This window comes from Chamaea fasciata, unplaced genomic scaffold (genome assembly GCF_029207755.1).
Source record: "Chamaea fasciata isolate MVZ Bird 193981 ecotype frontalis unplaced genomic scaffold, bChaFas1.0.hap1 SCAF_424, whole genome shotgun sequence".
Taxonomy (NCBI): domain Eukaryota; kingdom Metazoa; phylum Chordata; class Aves; order Passeriformes; family Sylviidae; genus Chamaea; species Chamaea fasciata.
In genome coordinates, this window is record NW_027094509.1 from 41530 (window position 1) to 63259 (window position 21730).

The 21730-nt window shown below is 52.3% G+C and overlaps 2 protein-coding genes and 1 pseudogene across 4 annotated transcripts in view; 1 reads left to right on the top strand and 2 right to left on the bottom strand.

Annotated features, from left to right (window-relative positions):
- Positions 1–1255: 1255 nt before the first annotated feature.
- LOC136305455 (ras-related protein Rab-4B) lies at positions 1256–10383 on the bottom strand. 3 transcript variants are annotated; one of them, XM_066208716.1, is made up of 8 exons: positions 9789–10383; positions 8005–8085; positions 7340–7454; positions 6154–6216; positions 4961–5115; positions 3916–4011; positions 3180–3323; positions 1256–1387 (listed from the first exon to the last, which is right to left on the bottom strand). In XM_066208716.1, the coding sequence occupies exons 1-7, from the start codon at positions 9802–9804 to the stop codon at positions 3208–3210; spliced, it is 642 nt and encodes a 213-aa protein (XP_066064813.1). In that variant the 5' UTR covers positions 9805–10383; the 3' UTR covers positions 1256–1387; positions 3180–3207. The 3 variants fall into 3 exon arrangements, with proteins under 3 accessions (XP_066064813.1, XP_066064814.1, XP_066064812.1); XM_066208717.1 differs by lacking the exon at positions 8005–8085; XM_066208715.1 differs by lacking the exon at positions 9789–10383 and having other exon boundaries at positions 8005–8881.
- Positions 10384–10458: 75 nt separating this feature from the next.
- On the bottom strand, positions 10459–14098 carry LOC136305458 (zinc finger protein 436-like; annotated as a pseudogene).
- Positions 14099–15352: 1254 nt separating this feature from the next.
- LOC136305453 (spectrin beta chain, non-erythrocytic 4-like) overlaps positions 15353–21730 on the top strand; it is a 29584-nt gene continuing 23206 nt past the window's right edge. The window contains 7 exon segments of the mRNA XM_066208713.1: positions 15353–15416; positions 16728–16919; positions 18119–18270; positions 19465–19638; positions 19726–19817; positions 20409–20489; positions 20587–20702. Coding sequence (XP_066064810.1) covers positions 16784–16919; positions 18119–18270; positions 19465–19638; positions 19726–19817; positions 20409–20489; positions 20587–20702 — 751 coding nt within the window. The 5' untranslated portion in view covers positions 15353–15416; positions 16728–16783.

Genomic DNA, 21730 nt, shown 5'->3' on the forward strand with positions numbered 1-21730 from the left:
CAAATAAATAAAAAGTGGAACGAGAATGGGGGAAAAAAAGATTTAAAAAGTGAAAAAAAAGGGGGGAAATGGAAAAAATAGGGAAAAATGAGAAAAAAAGAGAAAAAAATGAGAAAAAAATGTGAAAAAAGGAGGGAAATGGGAAAAAAGTGGGAAAAGAAATGAAAAAAAATGGGGGGAATGGGAAAAAAGGGGAAAAAAGAAAAAAAGGGGGAAAATACAGAAAATGAAAAAAGGAAAAATGGAGAAAAATGGAAAAAAGGAGAAAAAAGGAAAAAAATTGGAGAAAAGGGGAAAAAATGAATAAAATAAAAAAAAAAGAAAAATGGAAAAAGGGGGAAATGGAAAAAATAAAAAAAAGGGAAAAAAGGGGGAAAAATTTAAAAAGGGGAAAAAAATAAAGAAATGATAAAAAAGGGGAAAAAAGTGAAAAAAAATGAAAAAAAGGGGAAATTGGGAAAAATGGGAAAAAATAAAGAAGGGGAAAATATTGAAAAAAAAGGAAAGAAAAAATGAAAAAAAAAGGGGGAAAAGGAAAAAAAATTAATCTCCCCCCAATTTGGGGGGAGGGGGACGGAGGAAGAAATTTGGGGACCCCCCAAAAAAATTGGGGGGGGTTGAGATCCCCCCCCCAAAAAAAAACCCGCTTTGAAAAGGCCAAAATCACCAAAAAATGGGCAAAAAAAAGGGGGAAAAAGGGAGAACAAAAAGGGGAAAAAAGAGGAAAATAAAGAAACAAAAGGCAAAAAAAGGGAAAAAAGGGGGGAAAGCAAAAAAAGGGGAAAAAGGAGGAAAAAGGTTAAAAATAGGGGCAAAAAAGGCAAAATAAAAGGCAAAAAAAAGGGGGAAAAATTGGGGGAAAGGCCAAAAAAAAACCAAAAAAGGGAAAAAAAAGGAAAAAAAAGAGAAAAAATGGGGGAAAAGGCAAAAAAAAAAAAGGGAAAAAGGGCGAAATAAAAGGCAGGAAAAGGGGGGAAAAATGGGAGAAAAAGGGAAAAGAAGGAAAAAGAAGGGGAAAAAGAGGTAAAAAAGGCAAAAAAACTGGGAAAAAAAAAGGGGAAAAAAAGGGGGAAAAGGCAAAAAAAAAGACAAAAAAGGGAAAAAAGGGGAAAAAAGGGGAAAAGAAAGAAAAAAACAAGGGGGGAAAGAGGCCAAAAAAAAAGGCAAAAAAAAGATGGAAAAAAAGGGCAAAAAAAGGGGGAAAAAAAGGGGGAAAAAAAGGAAAAAAGGGCAAAAAAAAGGAATAAATAATAAATTTGATTTAATCCAAGCGGATTTTTTTTTCTGTTTTTTTTGCCCAAAAGCAGCAGAGTTTGACCCAAAATTTGGGTTTTTTTTGGCGGGGGGGGCGGGAGGGGTCCTCGAGGTCCTGCAGAGGCACCTGGTCCTGGAAGGGGAAAAAAAGGGAATTTTTGGGGAATTTGGGGAAATTTTGGGGAATTTTGGGGAGTTTTGGGGGATTCAATTTGGGGGATCTCACCTGGAATTTTGGGGGATTTTTTGGGGGATTTTTGGGGGAATTTTTGGGATTTTGGGGGCTGGGGGGGGTGTGAATGGGAATTTTTGGAGGATTTTTTGGAGATACTTTTGGGATTTTCACCTGGATTTTTTGGGGATATTTTTTGGGGGGAGTTTTGGGATTTTGGGGGGATTTTTTGGGATATTTTGGGATATTTTTGGAGGATTTTTTTGGTTTTTTGGGGGTATTGTGGAGGATTTTGGGGGGATTTTTTTGGGATTTTTTGGGATATTTTTGGGATATTTTTGGAGGATTTTTGGGGGATTTTTTGGGATTTTGGGGTGATTGATTGAATAGGATTTTTGGGGTGTTTTTTTGGGAGGTTTTGGGATATTTTTGGGGTGTCTCACCTGGATTTTTTGGGAATTTTGGGGGGATTTTTTTGGGGGGCTATTTTTGGGGATTCTCACCTGGATTTTTGGGCTATTTTCGGGGGATATTTTTGGGATATTTTTGGGGAGTTTTCACCTGGATTTTTTGGGGATATTTTGGGGGTGTCTCACCTGTATTTTGGGGGTATTTTTGGGGGTGTCTCACCTGGATTTTTGGGCTATTTTTGGGGGATATTTTGGGGATATTTTGGGGGTGTCTCACCTGGATTTTTGGGGATATTTTTGGAGGATATTTTTGGGATATTTTTGGGGATTCTCACCTGGATTTTTGGGGATATTTTTGGGGGATATTTTGGGGGTGTCTCACCTGGATTTTTTGGGGATATTTTTGGGATTCTCACCTGGATTTTTGGGCTATTTTCGGGGGATATTTTTGGGATATTTTTGGGGATTCTCACCTGGATTTTTGGGGATATTTTTGGGGGATTTTTTTGGGATATTTTTGGGGATTCTCACCTGGATTTTTGGGGATATTCTGGGGATATTTTTGGGGGTGTCTCACCTGGATTTTTGGGGATATTTTTGGGGGATATTTTGGGGGTGTCTCACCTGGATTTTTGGGGATATTTTTGGGGGATATTTTTGGGATATTTTTGGGGATTCTCACCTGGATTTTTGGGGATATTTTTGGGGGATATTTTTGGGATATTTTGGGGGAGTTTTCACCTGGATTTTTGGGGATATTTTGGGGGTGTCTCACCTGGATTTTGGGGATATTTTGGGGGATTTTTTTGGGATATTTTTGGGGATTCTCACCTGGATTTTTGGGGATATTTTGGGGGATTTTTTTGGGATATTTTTGGGGATTCTCACCTGGATTTTGGGGATATTTTTGGGAGATATTTTGGGGATATTTTTGGGGATTCTCACCTGGATTTTTGGGGATATTTTGGGGGATTTTTTTGGGATATTTTGGGGATTCTCACCTGGATTTTTGGGCTATTTTCGGGGGATATTTTTGGGATACTTTTGGGGATTCTCACCTGGATTTTGGGGATATTTTTGGGAGATATTTTGGGGATATTTTTGGGGATTCTCACCTGGATTTTTGGGGATATTTTGGGGGATTTTTTTGGGATATTTTTGGGGATTCTCACCTGGATTTTTGGGCTATTTTCGGGGGATATTTTTGGGATATTTTTGGGGATTCTCACCTGGATTTTTGGGGATATTTTGGGGGATTTTTTTGGGATATTTTTGGGGATTCTCACCTGGATTTTTGGGCTATTTTCGGGGGATTTTTTTGGGATATTTTTGGGGATTCTCACCTGGATTTTTGGGCAGTTTTGGGGCGTCTCAGCAGCCGCAGCTCTGCCGGGCAGGGGCCGGAGCTCCCCGGGGCTGCCGGAGCTGCCGCAGCGACGCGTCCCCGTACTGGATCCCCGACCCCATCCGCTCGGGGTCCAGCTCCCCTGGGGGAAAAAAAACGGGAATTTTGGGGTCCTGAAATCACCCAAAATCGCCCCAAACCCATCCCAGATTCCCTGGGAAAAAAAAAAAAATGGGAGATTTTGGGTTCCAAACTCCCCCAAAATCGCCCGAAAACTCCTGAAAAAAACGGAATTTTGGGGTCCCAAAATCCCCCCCAAAACCTGCCTAAAAAATGAAAATCTTGGGTCTTAAAATCCTGAAAAAAAATGGAATTTTGGGGTCCCAAAACTGACCGAAATCCCTGAAAAAAAAATGGGAATTTTTGGGTCCCAAAATCCCCTAAAATTGCCCCAAACCACCTGAAAAAATGGAATGTCTGGGTCCCAAAAATCCCCCAAAATCCCTGAAAAAAATGGGAATTTTTGGAGTCCCAAATTCCCTCCAAAACTGCCTAAAAAAATGAATTTTTGTGTCCCAAATGTCCTCAAAATCATGAAAAAAAAGGAATTTTTGGGTCCCCAAATCCCCTAAAATCACCCTAAAACCACCTGAAGAAATGGGGTTTCCCCCCCAAATTTCCCCCAAACTCCCCGAATTCCCGAAATTCCCCCAAATCTCCCAAAATTCGGGTACCAGACTCGATTTTGTTGAGGATGGTGCGGGCACACTTCAGGAACGCCTCCTCCACGTTCTCGCCCGTCAGCGCGCTCGTCTCCAGGAACATCAGCTCTGCGGCCCCAGAATTCCCAAATTCCCACCCAGAATTCCCAAATTCCCACCCAGAATTCCCACCCAGAATTCCCAAAATTCCCACCCAGAATTCCCCAGAATTCCCACCCAGAATTCCCAAAATTCCCATCCAGAATTCCCAAATTCCCACCCAAAATTCCCACCCAGAATTCCCCAGAATTCCCACCCAGAATTCCCACTCAGAATTCCCAAAATTCCCACCCAGAATTCCCAGAATTCCCACCCAGAATTCTCCAAAATTCCCACCCAGAATTCCCAAAATCCCTGCCCAAAATTCCCATCCAGAATTCCCAAAATTCCCACCCAGAATTCCCCAAAATTCCCACCCAGAATTCCCACTCAGAATTCCCAGAATTCCCAAAATTCCCACCCAGAATTCCCAGAATTCCCATCCAGAATTCCCAAATTCCCACCCAAAATTCCCACTCTTCCCTGGGTTCTTTTCCCGGTTTTTTCCCCCCAATTTTCCCATTTTTAACCCATTTTTCTCCCATTTTTTTGCCCATTTTTCCCTTTTTTCCCCATTTTCCCCATTTTTTCCACCCCCCATCAGTTTTCCCATTTTTAACCCATTTTTTCCTGGTTTTTTCCCCGTTTTTTTTCCCCATTTTTCCCGTTTTTTTCTCCATTTTTCCCTTTTTTCCCCATTTTCCCCATTTTTTCCACCCCCCATCAGTTTTCCCATTTTTAACCCTTCCTTCGCCCCACCTCCCCCCTAATTTTCCCATTTTTAACCCATTTTTCCCCGTTTTTTTCCCCATTTTTCCCTTTTTTCCCCATTTTCCCCATTTTTTCCACCCCCATCAGTTTTCCCATTTTTAACCCATTTTTCCCCGTTTTTTTCCCCATTTTTCCCGTTTTTTTTCCCCATTTTCCCCTTTTTTCCCCATTTCCCCCATTTTTTCCCGGTTTTCCCGGTTTTCCAGACCGTTTTCCTGTGCGAATCTGGAGGCCTCCAGGAAGGTGACCTCCCTCTCCCCCTCCAGGTCCTTCTTGTTCCCGCAGAGGATGATGACGATGTTGGGGCTGGCCAAGGTCCGCGCGTCCGTCAGCCACTGGGCCAGGGCGTTGTAGGTCTCCCGGCTGCAATTCCCAGAATTCCGGGGTCGGGATCCATGGGAAAACACCGAAAAATGGGGGGGGGGAAAAAAAAAAAAAAGGGAAAAAAAAGATGAAAAAATGACAAAAATAAGCCCAGAAACGTCGTCAATTCACACGGTGACGTCATGGATTCACACGGTGACATCACACTCGGTTACTGGAGCTCTCCAGGCTGGAATTCCCAAAATTCCGGGGTCGGGATCCATGGGAAACCACCAGAGATGGGGAAAAATGGAAAAAAAAAACAAAAAAAGGGAAAAAACAGTGAAAAATGACAAAAATCGCCCCAAAAATGTCGTCAGCTCACGCGGGTGACGTCATAGATTCGCAGGGTGACGTCACACTCAGCCGCTGGAGGTTTCCCGGCTGGAATTCCCAAAATTCCGGGAACGGGATCCATGGAAAACACCAAAAAAAAAACGGGGAAAAAAATTTTAAAAAGGGGGAAAAAAAAGGTGAAAAAAATGAGAAAAAATTGCTCCAGAAATGTCGTGAATTCACGCGGTGACGTCATAGATTCACGGGGTGACATCACACCAACAGCCGATGACGTCAAAGACCCATCAGGGGAGGTCACGCGCCCGTTGATGACGTCACGGATACGTGTGGTGACGTCATAGAGGCGCTGACGGCGTCGTGGACCGGCCCCGTGACGTCGCGGCCCGGCTGGTGACGTCATAGGCCACTTGATGACGCCGCAGACCCACCCAATGACGTCACACACCCCCCCACCAATGACTTCGCAGAGCCAGCTGATGACGTCACGGAACCACCCAGTGACGTCAAACCCCAAGGCTGATGTCAGAGATCAAGCCAAGGACCTCGCAGACACGTTTGGTGACGTCACGCCCCCGTCGATGACGTCACAGATCAACCCAAAGGCACACCTGGCGACGTCACGCCCCGTCGATGACGTCACAGACCCATTCCGCGACACCACAGACACACCCGGTGACGTCACACACCCACCGGCGACCGGCCAATGACGTCACGGACCCGCCGATGACGTCACGGACGCACCTGGTGATGTCATAGACGAGCAGCGCCCCCGCGGCCCCTCTGTAGTAACTGCGGGTCACCGACCTGGGAGACGGAAAGGGGAAAAAACGGGGAAAAAAAAAATCGGGAATTCCGAGGTGGGAACAAATCCCCGCCCGGGAATTGCAGGTCCTTAATTAGGGATCGTTAGTGGGGATTAATGTTGATTAATTAAAGGGGAAATAAGGCAGGAATTGAGGGAAGAGGGAGAAAAGAGGAGGAATCGGGAAAAAACGCGGAAAAAAGAGGAAAACCCAAGAAAAATGGAAAGAAAGGATAGAAAAAGAGGGAAAAAACTGAAAAAATGAGGAAAAAAGGAGGAAAATGAGGGGAAAATGAGGAAGAAATGAGGAAAAAGAGGGAAAAATGGGGGGAAATGAGGAAAAATGAGGAAAAAATGAGGAAAATTATGGAAGGATGAAAAAAAGGGAGGGAAAACCAAAAAAATTGGGAAAAAATGGGGAAAAAAAACCAAGGAAAAATCAGGAAAAAGGGGGAAAAAACACCAGGAAAAAGTGGGAAAAAGCGCTGAAAAAAGTGGGGGAAAGTGGGGAAAGACTGAAGAAAAACAAGGAAAAATAGGGGGAACGGGGGAAATGAAGAAAAGCAGGAGGAAAAGGGAAAACCAAGAAAAAATGATGGAAAAATGAGAGAAATTGAGGGAAAACCAAGGAAAAAATCAGGAAAAAATCGGGAAAAAAGGGGGATAAGTGGGAAAAAGTTGGAAAAACAAGGAAAAAATCGGGAAAAAACGAGGAAAAAAATCAGGATGAACCGAGGAAAAAAAAATCAGGAAAAAATGGCGAAAAAATTGGGAAAAAAAGGGGAAAAAACCCCGAAAAAGTTGGGAAATAACCAAAAAAAAAAAAAAAACCAGGAAAAAAATGGGAAGAACTCAGGAAAAAAGTGGGAAAAGGTGGGAAAAGGGTAAAAAGAAAATATCAGGAGAAAAGGGAAAACAGAATTTAAAAAATCAGGAAAAAAATCAAAAAAATATCAAGAAAAAACAGGAAAAAATGGGGGAAAACACGGGAAAAAAATCAGGAAAAAGTTGGAAAAAGCAGGAAAAAGCTGGAAAAAGCAGGAAAAAGCAGGAAAAAGCAGGAAAAAGCAGGAAGAAGCGGGAAAACTTGGGGGAAAATCAGGAGCAAAGGGAAGCGGGAGGTACCTGAAGCGCTCCTGGCCGGCCGTGTCCCAGATCTGCAGTTTGACCGTTTTGCCTCCGACGTTGACGACCTTGGAGCCGAATTCCACCCCGATGGTGTGGTTGGAATCCTGCTTGACTGGGGGAAAAACGGGAAAAAAAATGGGAATTCTGAGGGATTGGGGAAGCGGGGAGGGGAGGAAACGGTCCAAAAGGACCAAAAAATGACCCAAAAGTGAGAAAAAACGGGTCCAAAGTGCCGCAAAATGGCCCAAAAATGCCCCAAAAAGTGACAGAAAAATGCCAGAGGAGGAGGGAGAGCTCAGAGTGACACAGAATTCCAAAAAAATCCCAAAAAATTCCCCGGACTCCCCAAATACCAACAGAAACCCCTCGAGAAATACAAAAAAAAAAATTGCCAAAAAAATTTTCCTAAAATTACTTAAAAATCCTCTCAAAACCCTCCCTAAAATCCCCCCAAAATTCCCAAAAATAATAATAAAAAACCCCCCAAAAAATCCCCCAAAATTCCCCCCCGCCCAAAAAATAAACCCCCCCAAAAAAATCTCCCAAAATTCCCCCAAATCCCCAAAAAACTCAAAAAAAAATCGCCCCAAAAAATTCCCCCGAAAATTCCCCGACTGCCCAGAATTCCCCAAATTCCCCCCAAATTCCCAAATTTTCCCTACACTTGCTCTCGATGAAGTGGTGCAGCAGGCAGGACTTGCCGGTGCCGGCGCTGCCGATCACCAGGAACTTGAAAAGGAAATCTGGGGGGGGGGGGGGAATTCCCAAAATTTCCATGTTTGGACCCAAAATTCCCAATTTTGGACCCATATTTCCCCCAAATTTCCCAATTTCGCACCCCGAAAATCCCCAAAATTCTTACATTCGAACCCAAATTTTCCATGTTTGGACCCAAAATTCCGCCCAGAATTCCCCCAAAATTGCCCCAAATTTCCCAAGTTTGGACTCAAAATTCCCCAAATTTCCCAAGTTTGGACCCAAAATTCCCCAAATTTCCCAAGTTTGGACCCCAAATTCCCCAAATTTCCCCAGAATTTCCCCAAAATCCCCCCAGTTCCTGCATTTGGAGCCCGAATTCCCCGAATTCTCACATCTGGACCCAAATTTCCCATGGCAGGACACGAGATTCCCCAGATTTCCCCAAATTGCCCCAAAATCCCCCAAATTTCCCCCGAAATTTGCCAAATTCTCCGTGTTTGGACCTAACATTCCCCAAATTTCCCCATTTTGGACACAAAATTGCCCCAAATTTCCCACGTTTGGACCCCAAATTCCTGGAATTTCCCACATTTAGACCCAAAATTCCCCCCAAAATTTCCTCATTTAGGACCCAAAATTCCCCCAAAAATTCCTCAAATTTCCCCATTTTGGAAACAGAATTCCCAAAACTCCCCAAATTTCCCAGGTTTGGACCCAAAATTCCCCAAATTTCCACATTTCGGACCTAAAATTCCCCAAACTTCCCTTTAGGGAGCCCCAAATTCCCCTATAGAGACCCTATAGGGACCCCCCGATCCCCTACAGGGACCACCAGATCCCCTATAGGGACCCCCCGATCCCCTATAGGGACCCCCCGATCCCCTATAGGGACCCCAAAATCCCCTATAGAGACCCCAAATCCCCTATAGAGACCCCCAATCCCCTATAGGGACCCCCAGATCCCCTATAGAGACCCCAAATCCCCTATAGAGACCCTATAGCGCCCCCCAAATCCCCTATAGGGACCCCCAGACCGCCCCAATTCCCCTCTAGACCCCCAAAAATCCCCTATAGAGACCCCCAATCCCCTATAGGGACCTCCAGATCCCCTATAGGGACCCCCAGATCCCCTATAGAGACCCCAAAATCCCCTATAGGGACCCCCAATCCCCTATAGGGACCCCCAGATCCCCTATAGAGACCCCAAAATCCCCTATAGGGACCCCCAATCCCCTATAGGGACCCCCAGATCCCCTATAGCGCCCCCCAAACCCCCTTCAGAGACCCCCAGACCGCCCCAAATCCCCCCCAGACCGCCCCAAATCCCCCCCAGACCGCCCCAAAACCCCCTATAGAGACCCCCAATCCCCTATAGAGACCCCCAATCCCCTATAGAGACCCCAAAATCCCCGATAGATCCCCTATAGCGCCCCCCAAATCCCCTATAGGGACCCCCAGACCGCCCCAAATCCCCTCTAGACCCCCAAAAATCCCCTAAAGAGAACCCCCCGGTGCCCCCAGACCCCCAAATCCCCTAAAGATCCCCTATACATTCCCTATAGGTCCCCTATAGCGCCCCCCAAGCCCCCTTCAGAGCCCCCCAGACCGCTCCAACTCCCCGCTAGACCGCCCCAAATGCAATAGAGACCCGTAAAAATCCCCTAAGGAGACCCTCCCAGGGCCCCCAGACCCCAAAATCCCCTATAGATCCCCTCTAGATCCCCTATAGATCCCCCATTGGCCCCACCGTAGGTCTCGGACATGCTGGAACCGGGAGCAAAGATGGCGGCGCCCAGAAGGAGCTGCTTCCGGGTAATCTGCGCATGCGCGAAATGAAACCGCCAGCAGATGGGCGGGGGCTAATTGGGAAAGGGGCGCGGCCAATGGAAAGGCGAGGAGTCGGGTGAAAGGGGCGTGGCCAAACCGGCGAGAATTGTGAGGAGGAAGGGGCGGGGCCAAGGAAACGGCGGGGACTGTGAGGAGAAAGGGGCGGGGTCAGGGACAGGGCGGGAATCGTGAGGGGAAAGGGGCGGGGCCAAGGGGACGCGCGGTCCTAAACCCGCCCGGTTTGACCGAAAATCACCAAAACGGGCCGAAAATCCACAGGAAACCCACCAGATTTAACCGAAAATCACCCAAATACACCCGAGATATCCGGGACCGAGACCCGGATCAGCACCGGAACCCGCACCGGCACCAAGGCTGAGACCGGCCCCGGCACCGGCACCGGCACCGAGACCGGCGCTGATCCGACACCGAGACTGAGAGCGAGCCCGGAACCGGGACGGGGATCGGCCCCGGGATCGCCCCGGGATCGGCCCCGGGATCGCCCCGGGATCGGCCCCGGGATCGGCCCGGGCAGTTTTGGCCGCGGCCCCGGGCGGGACCGGGAGGGACCGAGCCGGGACACTCCGAGCTTCCCAAGGCTGAGAAGGAATCCTTTATTACTTGGAACGTGTCCCGCTTAGGATTTTACACGGACCGATCCGACTGCGGACAAAAAAGACAAAAAACCTCGTCAATCACATTGGTCAGCCCAGAGGGACATCAAGAAGAAGTCCCTCGCAGGAAAAGGAACGGAAACTAAAGTTACAGTCCACAAAAACGCTTCTGTTGTTCACAGAAAATTTCCCTGGGAAAAGAATTTCAGAAAAACAAAAGATCTCAGGGCTGCCATGCCTCTTGGCTTTTGGAGGGAAAAGAGAGGGAGGAGAGAAAAATATTGGAGCCAAAACAAAAGGAAAACCTGCCAGGCGTCTTCCCAACACGGAACACAGGGAAGGTGGGTCACCGCCGGAGCCGAGCTCGAAGCTCTCCCTGCACCGGGGGCGCTCCCAGGGCTTCCCTCAGCGGTGTCTCCGTTGGTGTCTGTTCAAGGCTGAGCTCTGTAAGAAGCTTTTCCCACACCGGGGACACTCGTAGGGCTTCTCCCCGGTGTGGATCTTCTGGTGCGTGATGAGGTTGGAGTTCTGCCGGAAGCCCTTGCCGCAGTCGGGGCAGCGGAAGGGCCTCTCGTCCGTGTGTGTGCGCTGGTGCAAGAGGAGCTCAGAGCTGGTCTTAAACCCCTTCCCGCACTGATCGCACTCGTAGGGCCTCTCCCCGGTGTGGGACATCTGGTGACGGAGCAGCTGGGATTTCTGGATGAAGCTCTCCCCACACTCCCCGCACTCGTAGGGCCTCTCCCCGGTGTGGGTCATCTGGTGATGGGTCAGTTGGGATTTCTGGCTGAAGCTTCTCCTGCACTCCCCGCACTCGTAGGGCCGTTCCCCGGTGTGGACCTTCTGGTGGCAGATCAGGTGGCACCGTCGGCTGAAGCTCTTCCCACACTCCCCACACTCAAAGGGCCTTTCCCCAGTGTGGATCCTCTGGTGGAATATCAGGCTGCTCTGCCAGCGGAAGCCCTTCCCGCACTCGCCACACTCGTAGGGCCGTTCCCCCGTGTGGATCTTCTGGTGCTGGCTCAGGTTGCCCCGCACGCTGAAGCTCTTCCCACACTCCCCACACTCGTAGGGTCTCTCCCCGGTGTGGGTCCTCTGGTGGAGGATCAGGGCGCTCCGCCGCCTGAAGCTCCTCTCACACTCCCCGCACTCGTAGGGTCTCTCCCTGGTGTGGATCCGCTGGTGGCACATCAGGCTGTCCCACCGGCTGAAGCTCTTCTCACACTCCCCACACTGGTAGGGTCTCTCCCCGCTGTGGGTCCTCTGGTGGAGGACCAGGACGCTCCGCCAGCTGAAGCTCTTCCCGCACTCCCCACACTCGTAGGGCCGTTCCCCGGTGTGGATCCGCTGGTGACGGAGCAGGTTGCACCGTTGCCTGAAGCTCTTCCCACACTCGGAGCACTTGTGGGGTTTCTCCCCATCACGAGGCTGCTCGTGGACCACCAGCTCTGAGCTCTGGCTCCATCTCCGGCCGCCTTCCCGGCCCGGCCTGGCTCTTTCCTCCTCACATCCTCGCCAGCTGCGTTTGCAGCCCCTCCTCCTCAGGGATCTCCGGCCCTTTTCCTCCCCGTTGCATTCCTGCGCCGTGGAGCCGCTCAAAACGGCCTCTGCCACGAGCTTCTGCCGCGGGGATTTGTCCTCCCTGCTCTCCATGCTCGGCTCCTTGTGTGGGGGAGGAAGGACAAGGACAGGATGGGATTTGCCTCCGTGTCACAGGGAAGGGGAAGGAGATCCCCCGTCTGCTCGGTGCCCGCCCTCCCCGGGCTGCGGCGAGTCCCAGGAACCCGAAAAGCTCCCCCCTCTTCTGTCTCCCACCTACGGATACTGGGAGTGACCGGGCTTGTACTGGGAGCGACCGGGCTTGTACTGGGAGCGACCGGGCTTGTACTGGGAGTGACCGGGCTTGTACTGGGAGCGACCGGGCTTGTACTGGGAGTGACCGGGCTCATACTGGGAGTGACCGGGCTTGTACTGGGAGCGACCAGGCTTGTACTGGGAGTGACCGGGCTCATACTGGGAGCGACCAGGCTTGTACTGGGAGTGACCGGGCTTGTACTGGGAGCGACCAGGCTTGTACTGGGAGTGACCGGGCTTGTAGTGGGAGTGACAGGGCTCGTACTGGGACTGACCGGGCTCATACTGGGACTGACCGAGCTCACACTGGGACTGACCGGGCTCGTACTGGGAGTGACCAGGCTCGTACTGGGACTGACCGGGCTCATACTGGGAGTGACCGGGCTCATACTGGGACTGACCGGGCTCGTACTGGGAGTGACCGGGCTGGGAGCGACCGGGCTCATACTGGGACTGACCGGGCTCATACTGGGACTGACTGGGCTCACACTGGGAGCAGCCACTTCCAGCCCTGAGACCCCTGAATCCCTTTCCCGCCCCTCCAGCCCCTCCAGCCCCAGCGGGGTCCCGGCAATCCCAGGCGTTCCCCCGGCTCTCGGGCTCCCCGCTTTGCGGTTCGGGGCTCTCCTCTCTCCGGGCTCCCGCTCAGGGAAGCGGCGGCTCTCCCGGGCTCCCCAAACCCGGTGTTCCCCCGCCCCGGCTCTGCCGGCACCGGGACACCCCAAAAACACCTCCCGGGGACCCCGCCATGTCCCCCCGAGGGGCATCTGCTGCTCGGCTTTGGATCCCCGCGAGCTCCAAACATCCCCCCAACAAACCCCAAACCCAGGGACCCCCCGGGATATTTGGGGCGAGCTCCCCCTCCCCGGGCACCTGCGGGATGGGGGGCGATGATCCCGGCGGTGCCGCCAGTTCAGGGAGCGCTGGAGCCGCCGCTCCCTCCGCTCGTCTTCTCCTCCCGCTCCTGCCGCCGCTGCGCCTCTTCCTCCCTCCCTCCTCCTCCTCCCCCGGGCCCGGGCCCGGCCTGGGAGGGCGGGGCCAAGGAAAGGGCGGGAATCGTGAGGGGAAAGGGGCGGGGTCAGGGGCAGGGCGGGAATCGTGAGGGGAAAGGGGCGGGGTCAAGGGCAGGGCGGGAATCGTGAGGGGAAAGGGGCGGGGCCAGGGGGACGCGCGGTCCTAAACCCGCCCGGTTCGCCCGAAAATCACCAAAACGGGCCGAAAATCCACCGGAAACGCACCAGATTTAACCGAAAATCACCCAAATACACCCGAGATATCCGGGATCGGCCCCCGCACAGGCACCGGCACTGGGACTGAGGTAGAGACCAAACCCGGCACCTGATCCCAATCCTCAGGATCCCAGTCCTCAGGATCCCGGTCCATAGGATCCCAATCCACAGGATCCCAATCCGTAGGATCCCAGTCTGTAGGATCCTAGTCCATAGGATCCCAGTCCTCAGGATCCCAATCCGTAGGATCCCAGTCCTCAGGATCCCAGTCCATAGGATCCCAGTCCATAGGATCCCAGTCCATAGGATCCCAATCCATAGGATCCCAGTCCATAGGATCCCAGCCCGTAGGATCCCAGCCTGTAGGATCCCAGTCCGTAGGATCCCAGTCTATAGGATCCAAATCCATAGGATCCCAGTCCATAGGATCCCAGTCCTCAGGATCCCAGTCTATAGGATCCAAATCCATAGGATCCCAGTCCTCAGGATCCCAGCCCGTAGGATCCCAGTCCGTAGGCTCCCGGTCTCTTGGGCATCGCGGGGAACTGGGATCACTGGGATCAATGGGATAACTGGGATAATGGGATAACTGGGATAACTGGGATAATGGGGAACCGGGATCACTGGGATAACTGGGATAACTGGGATAATTGGGATCACTGGGATCACTGGGATCACTGGGATAACTGGGATAACTGGGATCACTGGGATAACTGGGAAAACTGGGATAATGGGGAACCGGGATCACTGGGATAACTGGGATAACTGGGATAATGGGGAACTGGGATAACTGGGATAACCGGGATAATGGGATAACTGGGATCACTGGGATAAAAGGGATAACTGGAATCACTGGGATAACCGGGATAATGGGATAACCGGGATCAATGGGATGACCGGGATAATGGGGTAACAGGGATAATGGGACAGTGGGAATTCCAGGAGAAAGGGAATTTTGGGATACCAGAAATGCCGGGATAACGCTGCCATGTCCCCGTCCCGGTTTGGGATTTTTTGGGATTTTGGGGGATTTTTTTTTCTGAATTTTTTGGGGAATTTTTTTTTTCAATGTTTTAGGGAATTTTTGGGGGATTTTTTTTTTTGGGAATTTTTTGGGATTTTGGGGGGAATTTTTTAGGGTTTTTTTTTTAATTTTAGGGGATTTTTTAAAAAAAAAAATTGGGGGATTTTTGTGGGGAGTTTTGGGGAATTTTTGGGATTTTTTTGGAGTTTTTGGGGAGCTTTTTTGCAAATTCGGGGAGGGGTTTTTGCAATTTTTTGGGAATTTTTTTTAAATTTTTTTGGGAATTTTTTTTAAAAAATTTTTGGGGAATTTTTTGGGATTTTTGGGGGGAATTTGGGGGGATTTTTTTTTCATTTTGGGGAATTTTTTGGGGATTTTTTTTTAAATTTTGGGGAAATTTGGGGGGGATTTTTTTTTTCATTTTGGGGAATTTTTTTGGATTTTTTTTTTTCATTTTGGGGAATTTTTTTGGATTTTTTTAATTTTGGGGGATTTTTTTTTTTAATTTTGGGGGACTTTTGGGGGTTTTTTTACATCATTGGGGATTTTTGTGGATTTTTTGGGAGAATTGGGGAGGGGGGGGAATTTTGGGGGGAGGGGCGTGTCCCCCCGCGCGGGGGGCGGGGCTGAGCCGGGGGGGTGGGGGAGGGGCTTGGGCGGCTCCCGGCGGCGGCGCGAGCGGCAGCACCGACCCCTCCCCTCCCCCACCCCTCCCCCCCCCCCCAAAAAAATTCGGGATCGGGGACCCCCCCCCAGACCCCCTCCCCCCATCCCGGCATTCCCAGAATTCCCAGAATTCCCAGAATTCCCAGAATTCCGCAGCCCGGCAGGTGATGGGGATGGTTTTTTCTCCGGGGGGGGGGAGGATTTTGGGGGGGGGGGATTTGGGGGGATTTTGGGGGATTTTTGGGGGGATTTGGGGGGATTTTGGGGGGTCCCGGGAAGGGTTGGGGGATGGGGGGGAGGGGGGGTCCCTCAAGGTCACGGGCGGGAGGGGCCGGGCCTGGAGGGAATTTTGGGAATTTGGGGGAAATTGGGGGAAGGTTTGGGGGGAATTTCGGGAGATTTTGGGGAGATTTGGGGGGAATTTCGGGAGATTTTGGGGGGATTTGGGGGGGATTTCGGGAGATTTTGGGGGGATTTGGGGGGGATTTCGGGAGATTTGGGGGAAGGTTTGGGGGGAATTTCGGGAGATTTTGGGGGGATTTGGGCGGATTTTTGGGGAATTTGGGGGTTTGCTGGAGGTCTCGGGGAGGGTTTGGGGGGAATTGGGGGGGATTTGGGGGGAATTTTGGGAAGAATTTGGGAGGTTTGGGGGGCTTTGGGGGTGAATTTGGGGGAATTTAGGCGGATTTGGGGGGGATTTGGGGGGAATTTTGGGGTTTGCTGGAGGTCTCAGGGGGGATTTGGGGGATTTGGGGGGAATTTCGGGAGGTTCTGGAGAGATTTGGGGGGAATTTTGGCAGATTTGGGGGGTTTCAGGAAGGATTTTGGGGTCTAAGGGGCATCTCCAGAGGGATTTGGGGGTCTCAGAGGATTTTGAGGAGGGGTCTCGATGGATTTTGGGGTCTTAGGATGGATTTTTGGGGTCTCAGGGGGGATTTTGGGGTCTCAGAGGATTTTGGGGAGGGGTCTCAGAGGATTTTGGGGTCTCAGAGGATTTGGGGAGGGGTCTCACTGGATTTTGGGGTCTCAGGATGGATTTTTGGGGTCTCAGAGGATTTTGGGGAGGGGTCTCACTGGATTTTGGGGTCTCAGAGGATTTTGGGGAGGGGTCTCACTGGATTTTGGGGTCTCAGAGGATTTGGGGAGGGGTCTCACTGGATTTTGGGGTCTCAGAGGATTTTGGGGAGGGGTCTCACTGGATTTTGAGGTCCCAGGGGAGATTTTGGGGAGGGGTCTCACTGGATTTTGGGGTCGCAGAGGATTTTGGGGAGGGGTCTCACTGGATTTTGGGGTCTTAGGATGGATTTTTGGGGTCTCAGGGGGGATTTTGGGGTCTCAGAGGATTTTGGGGAGGGGTCTCACTGGATTTTGGGGTCTCAGAGGATTTTGGGGTCTCAGGTGAGATCTCTGCCCCCGCCCCCCCCCAAAAAAAACCCCCCAAAATTTAAATTTCCCCCCCCCCAAATCTCTTCCAGGCTTCGCTGTGGGACCCCTCCCCAAATTTGGGGACCCCCACCCCGGCCCCTCCCCCATGGCGGCCGAGCTGGACAACGTGGACTCTGCCCCTCCCCCCAACAACAACAACGGCCCCTGGGACCCCCCCCCGGACCCCCGGGCCTGGGGGGACCCCAAAATCTTCGAGTGCTCCCGGATCAAAGCCTTGGCTGGTGGGTGAAGGTTCACACCCCTCCCCCCCAAAAAAAAAATCCCCCAAAATTTCGGATTGCCACCCCAAAAAAAAGCTCAAAAAATTCCCCAGACGCCAAAAAATTCCCGGGTTTTTGCACCAAAACTTTTCCCAAAAAAGGCGCCAAAAATCTCTCGAAGCCCCCTCAAAAAAATCCCCAAAATCCCCACATCCCCCAAAAACCTTCCCAGACCTCCCCAAAAACCCTAAAAAACCCCAAATCCCCCCAAAAACCCTAAAAAAACCCCAAAAACCTTCCCAGAACCCCCCAAAAACCCCAAATGCCCCAAAAATCTTCCCAAACCCCCCAAAAACTCCCAAAAAACCCCCAACCCCCCCAAAAACCCGAAAAAACACCAAAAACCTTCCCAGACGCCCCCAAAAAATCCCAAATCCCCCCAAAGCTTCTCAGACCTCCCAAAAAACCCTAAAAAACCCCAAATCCCCCAAAAAACCCTAAAAAACCCCCCAAAACCTTCTCAGAACCCCCAAAAAACCCCAAATGCCCGAAAAATCTTCCCAGACCTCCCCAAAAATCCTAAAAAACCCCAAATCCCCCCAAAAAACCCTAAAAAAACCCCAAAAACCTTCCCAGAACCCCCCAAAAAACCCCAAAAGCCCCAAAAATCTTCCCAGACCTCCCCCAAAAAACCTTCCCAGACCCTCCCAACAGAAAACCCTGGATGTTTTTTTGGGTGGGGGGTCCTGAGTTCCTTGGGGCTCTCAGGGTGGTTTGGGGGTCCCAGGTTGAATTTTGGGTGTTTTTGGGGTGGTTTTGGGTGGTTTTGGGGTGACCTCGATGGTGGATTTGGGGTGACCACCTGGTCCACCAAGTGGGTCGTCGCCCACCTGGAGGCTCCTGAGTTCCTTGGGGCTCTCAGGGTGGTTTGGGGGTCCCAGGTTGAGTTTTGGATGGATTTTGGATGGATTTGGATGGATTTTGGGTGGTTTTGGGTGTTTTTGGCGTGACCTCGGTGCCCCCCCAGACGAGCGGGACGTGGTGCAGAAGAAGACCTTCACCAAGTGGGTCGATGCCCACCTGGAGGCTCCTGAGTTCCTTGGGGCTCTCAGGGTGGTTTGGGGGGTCCCAGGTTGAATTTTGGGTGGTTTTGGGATGGATTTGGGATGGATTTTGGATGGATTTGGGGTGGATTTGGGGTGACCTCGGTGCCCCCCCAGACGAGCGGGACGCGGTGCAGAAGAAGACCTTCACCAAGTGGGTCAACGCCCACCTGGCGCGCGCCGCCTGCCGCGTCGGGGACCTGTACTCGGACCTGCGCGATGGCTTCGTGCTGACGCGGCTGCTGGAGGTGCTCTCGGGGGAGACCCTGGTGAGGAGAGCCACGGTGGCATCTTCATCGTCATCGTCATCGTCATCGTTGCCATGAGCGATGTCATTGTCATTGTCATCGTTGCCTTGAGCGGCGTCATCTTCATCATCATTCTCTGACATCTTCATCATCGTCATCGTCATCGTCATTGTTGTCGTTGCTGTCGTCACTGTTGCCATGAGCGATGTCATCATCTTCGTCATCGTTCTCTGACGTCTTCATCGTCATCGTCATCGCCGCCATCATCATCGTCACCAGCAGCAGCATCGCTATGGGCAGCACCATCGTCTTCGTGAGCGTCACCATCGTCATCGTCACCGTCACCACATCATCATCATCCTCATCGTCATCATCATCATCCTCATCGTCATCATCCTCATCATCATCATCATTATCATTTCCACCAGCAGCAGCAGCATCGCCCTGAGCAGCATCGTCGTCTTCATGAGCATCATGCTCCTCTTCATCATTACCACCCCCAGGAGCACCATCACCTCCTCCACCATCATCCTCATCTTCATCACCACCACCATCGTCCTCATCTTCATCACCACCACGAGCATCATCAGCACCCCCATCATCCTCGTCTTCATCACCACCACGAGCATCGTCAGCACCACCATCATCCTCATCTTCATCACCACCACGAGCATCGTCACCACCACCATCATCCTCATCTTCATCACCATCACCGCCACCACCACCATCCTCATCTTCATCACCGCCACCGTCACCATCACCACGAGCATCATCACCACCACCATCATCCTCATCTTCATCACCATCATCACCATCATCACCTCCACCATCGTCCTCATCTTCATCACCACCACGAGCATCATCACCACCGCCACCATCATCCTCTCATCTTCATCAACACCACGAGCATCATCACCACCACGAGCATCATCCTCATCTTCATCACCACCACCATCATCCTCATCTTCATCACCACCACCGTCACCATCACCACGAGCATCATCACCACCACCATCATCCTCATCTTCATCACCATCACCACCACCACCATCATCCTCATCTTCATCACCACCACCATCATCCTCATCTTCATCACCGCCACCACCAGCACCCCCACTTTGGGCTGACCTTTGACCTCCCACCGCCACCGCCACCACCACGTGGGCTGGGCCGGGACCTTCTGCTCCCGGCCACGTGCCCTCGTGTCCCCTGCAGCCCCGGCCCACGCGTGGCCGCATGCGGATCCACTCCCTGGAGAACGTGGACAAGGCGCTGCAGTTCCTCAAGGAGCAGCGCGTCCACCTGGAGAACGTCGGCTCCCACGACATCGTGGACGGCAACCACCGCCTGACCCTGGGCCTCATCTGGACCATCATCCTGCGCTTCCAGGTGCCGCCGCCGTCCCCTCGGCGTCCCCGCCCCTTTGTCCCCGGCCCGCTGTCACCCCCGGGTGTCCCCTGACCGCTCCTCCCCCAGATCCAGGTGATCAAGATCAAGACCGAGGACAACCGCGAGACGCGCTCGGCCAAGGACGCGCTGCTGCTCTGGTGCCAGATGAAGACGGCGGGGTGAGGGCCTGGGCCGTGGTCTGCTGACCGCTGGTGACCATTGGTGACCACTGCTGACCATTGGTGACCACTGCTGATCATTGGTGACCACTAGTGACCTCTGGTGACCACTGGTGACCATTGGTGACCACTGCTGATCATTGGTGATCTCTGCTGACCACTGGTGACCTCTGGTGACCACTGGTGACCGCTGGTAACCACCAATGCCAGATGAAGATGGCGGGGTGAGGGCCTGGGGCGTGGTCTGCTGACCACTGGTGACCTCTGCTGACCATTGGTGATCTCTGGTGACCATTGGTGACCACTGGTGACCACTGGTGCTCTCTGTTGATCACTGGTGACGATTGGTGATCGCTGGTCATCTCTGGTGACCTCTGGTGACCACTGCTGATCTCTGGTGACCACTGCTGACCACTGGTGATCTCTGGTGACCACTGCTGACCACTGGTGATCCCTGGTGACCACTGGTCATCTCTGGTGACCTCTGGTGACCGCCAGTGACTTCTGGTGACCACTGGTGACCATTTGTGACCACTGCTGACCACTGGTGAACCTCTGGTGACCACCAGTGACCTCTGGTGTCCCCCACAGCTACCCCGAGGTCAACATCCAGAACTTCACCACCAGCTGGAGGGACGGCCTGGCCTTCAACGCCCTCATCCACAGGCACCGGTCAGCGCCGGGGGCGGTGGGCGCGGCCTGGGACCTCCCGGAGCTGGGGGGTGACCTCTGGTGGCCTGGAGGTGACGCCGCGTCCACCCCGCCCCAGGCCGGACCTCATCGACTTCCACAAGCTGACCAAGTCCAACGCCACCTACAACCTGCAGCAGGCCTTCAACACGGCCGAGCAGCACCTGGGCCTCAGCAAGCTGCTGGACCCCGAGGGTACGGCCGGGGGCTGTCCGGCCGGCCGGCCGGCTGTCTGTCCGTCTGTCCATGGGACCGTGCGTTTGTGTGTCCGTGTGTCCATCCATCTGTCCGTCTGTCCAGCTGTCCATGGGACCATGCGTTTGTGTGTCCGTGTGTCCATCTGTCCATCTGTCCATGGGACCATGCGTTTGTGTGTCCGTGTGTCCATCTGTCCGTCTGTCCATGGGACCATGCGTTTGTGTGTCCGTGTGACCATCCGTCTGTCCATGGGACCATGCGTTTGTGTGTCCGTGTGTCCATCCGTCCGTCCGTCTGTCCGTCTGTCCATGGGACCATGCGTTTGTGTGTCCGTGTGTCCATCTGTCCGTCTGTCCATGGGACCATGCGTTTGTGTGTCCGTGTGACCATCTGTCCATCCATCTGTCCGTCTGTCCAGCTGTCCATGGGACCATGCGTTTGTGTGTCCGTGTGTCCGTGTGTCCATGTGTCCATCGGTCCATCCGTGTGTCCCCGTGTCCGTCTGTCCATGTGCCCGTGTGTCCGTCGGTCCATCCGTGTGTCCCCATGTCCATCTGTCCACGTGCCCGTGTGTCCATCGGTCCATCCGTGTGTCCCCATGTCCATCTGTCCATCTGTCCGTGTGTCCATCGGTCCATCCGCGTGTCCCCATGTCCACGTGCCCGTGTGTCCATCGGTCCATCCGTGTGTCCCCATGTCCATCTGTCCATCTGTCCGTGTGTCCATCGGTCCGTCCGTGTGTCCCCATGTCCATCTGTCCACGTGTGTCCATCGCTCCATCTGTGTGTCCCCATGTCCATCTGTCCGTGTGTCCATCGCTCCATCCGTGTGTCCCCATGTCCATCTGTCCGTGTGTCCATCGCTCCATCCGTGTGTCCCCATGTCCATCTGTCCATCTGTCCGTGTGTCCATCGGTCCATCCGTGTGTCCCCATGTCCATCTGTCCGTGTGTCCATCGGTCCATCCGTGTGTCCCCATGTCCATCTGTCCATCTGTCCGTGTGTCCATCGGTCCGTCCGTGTGTC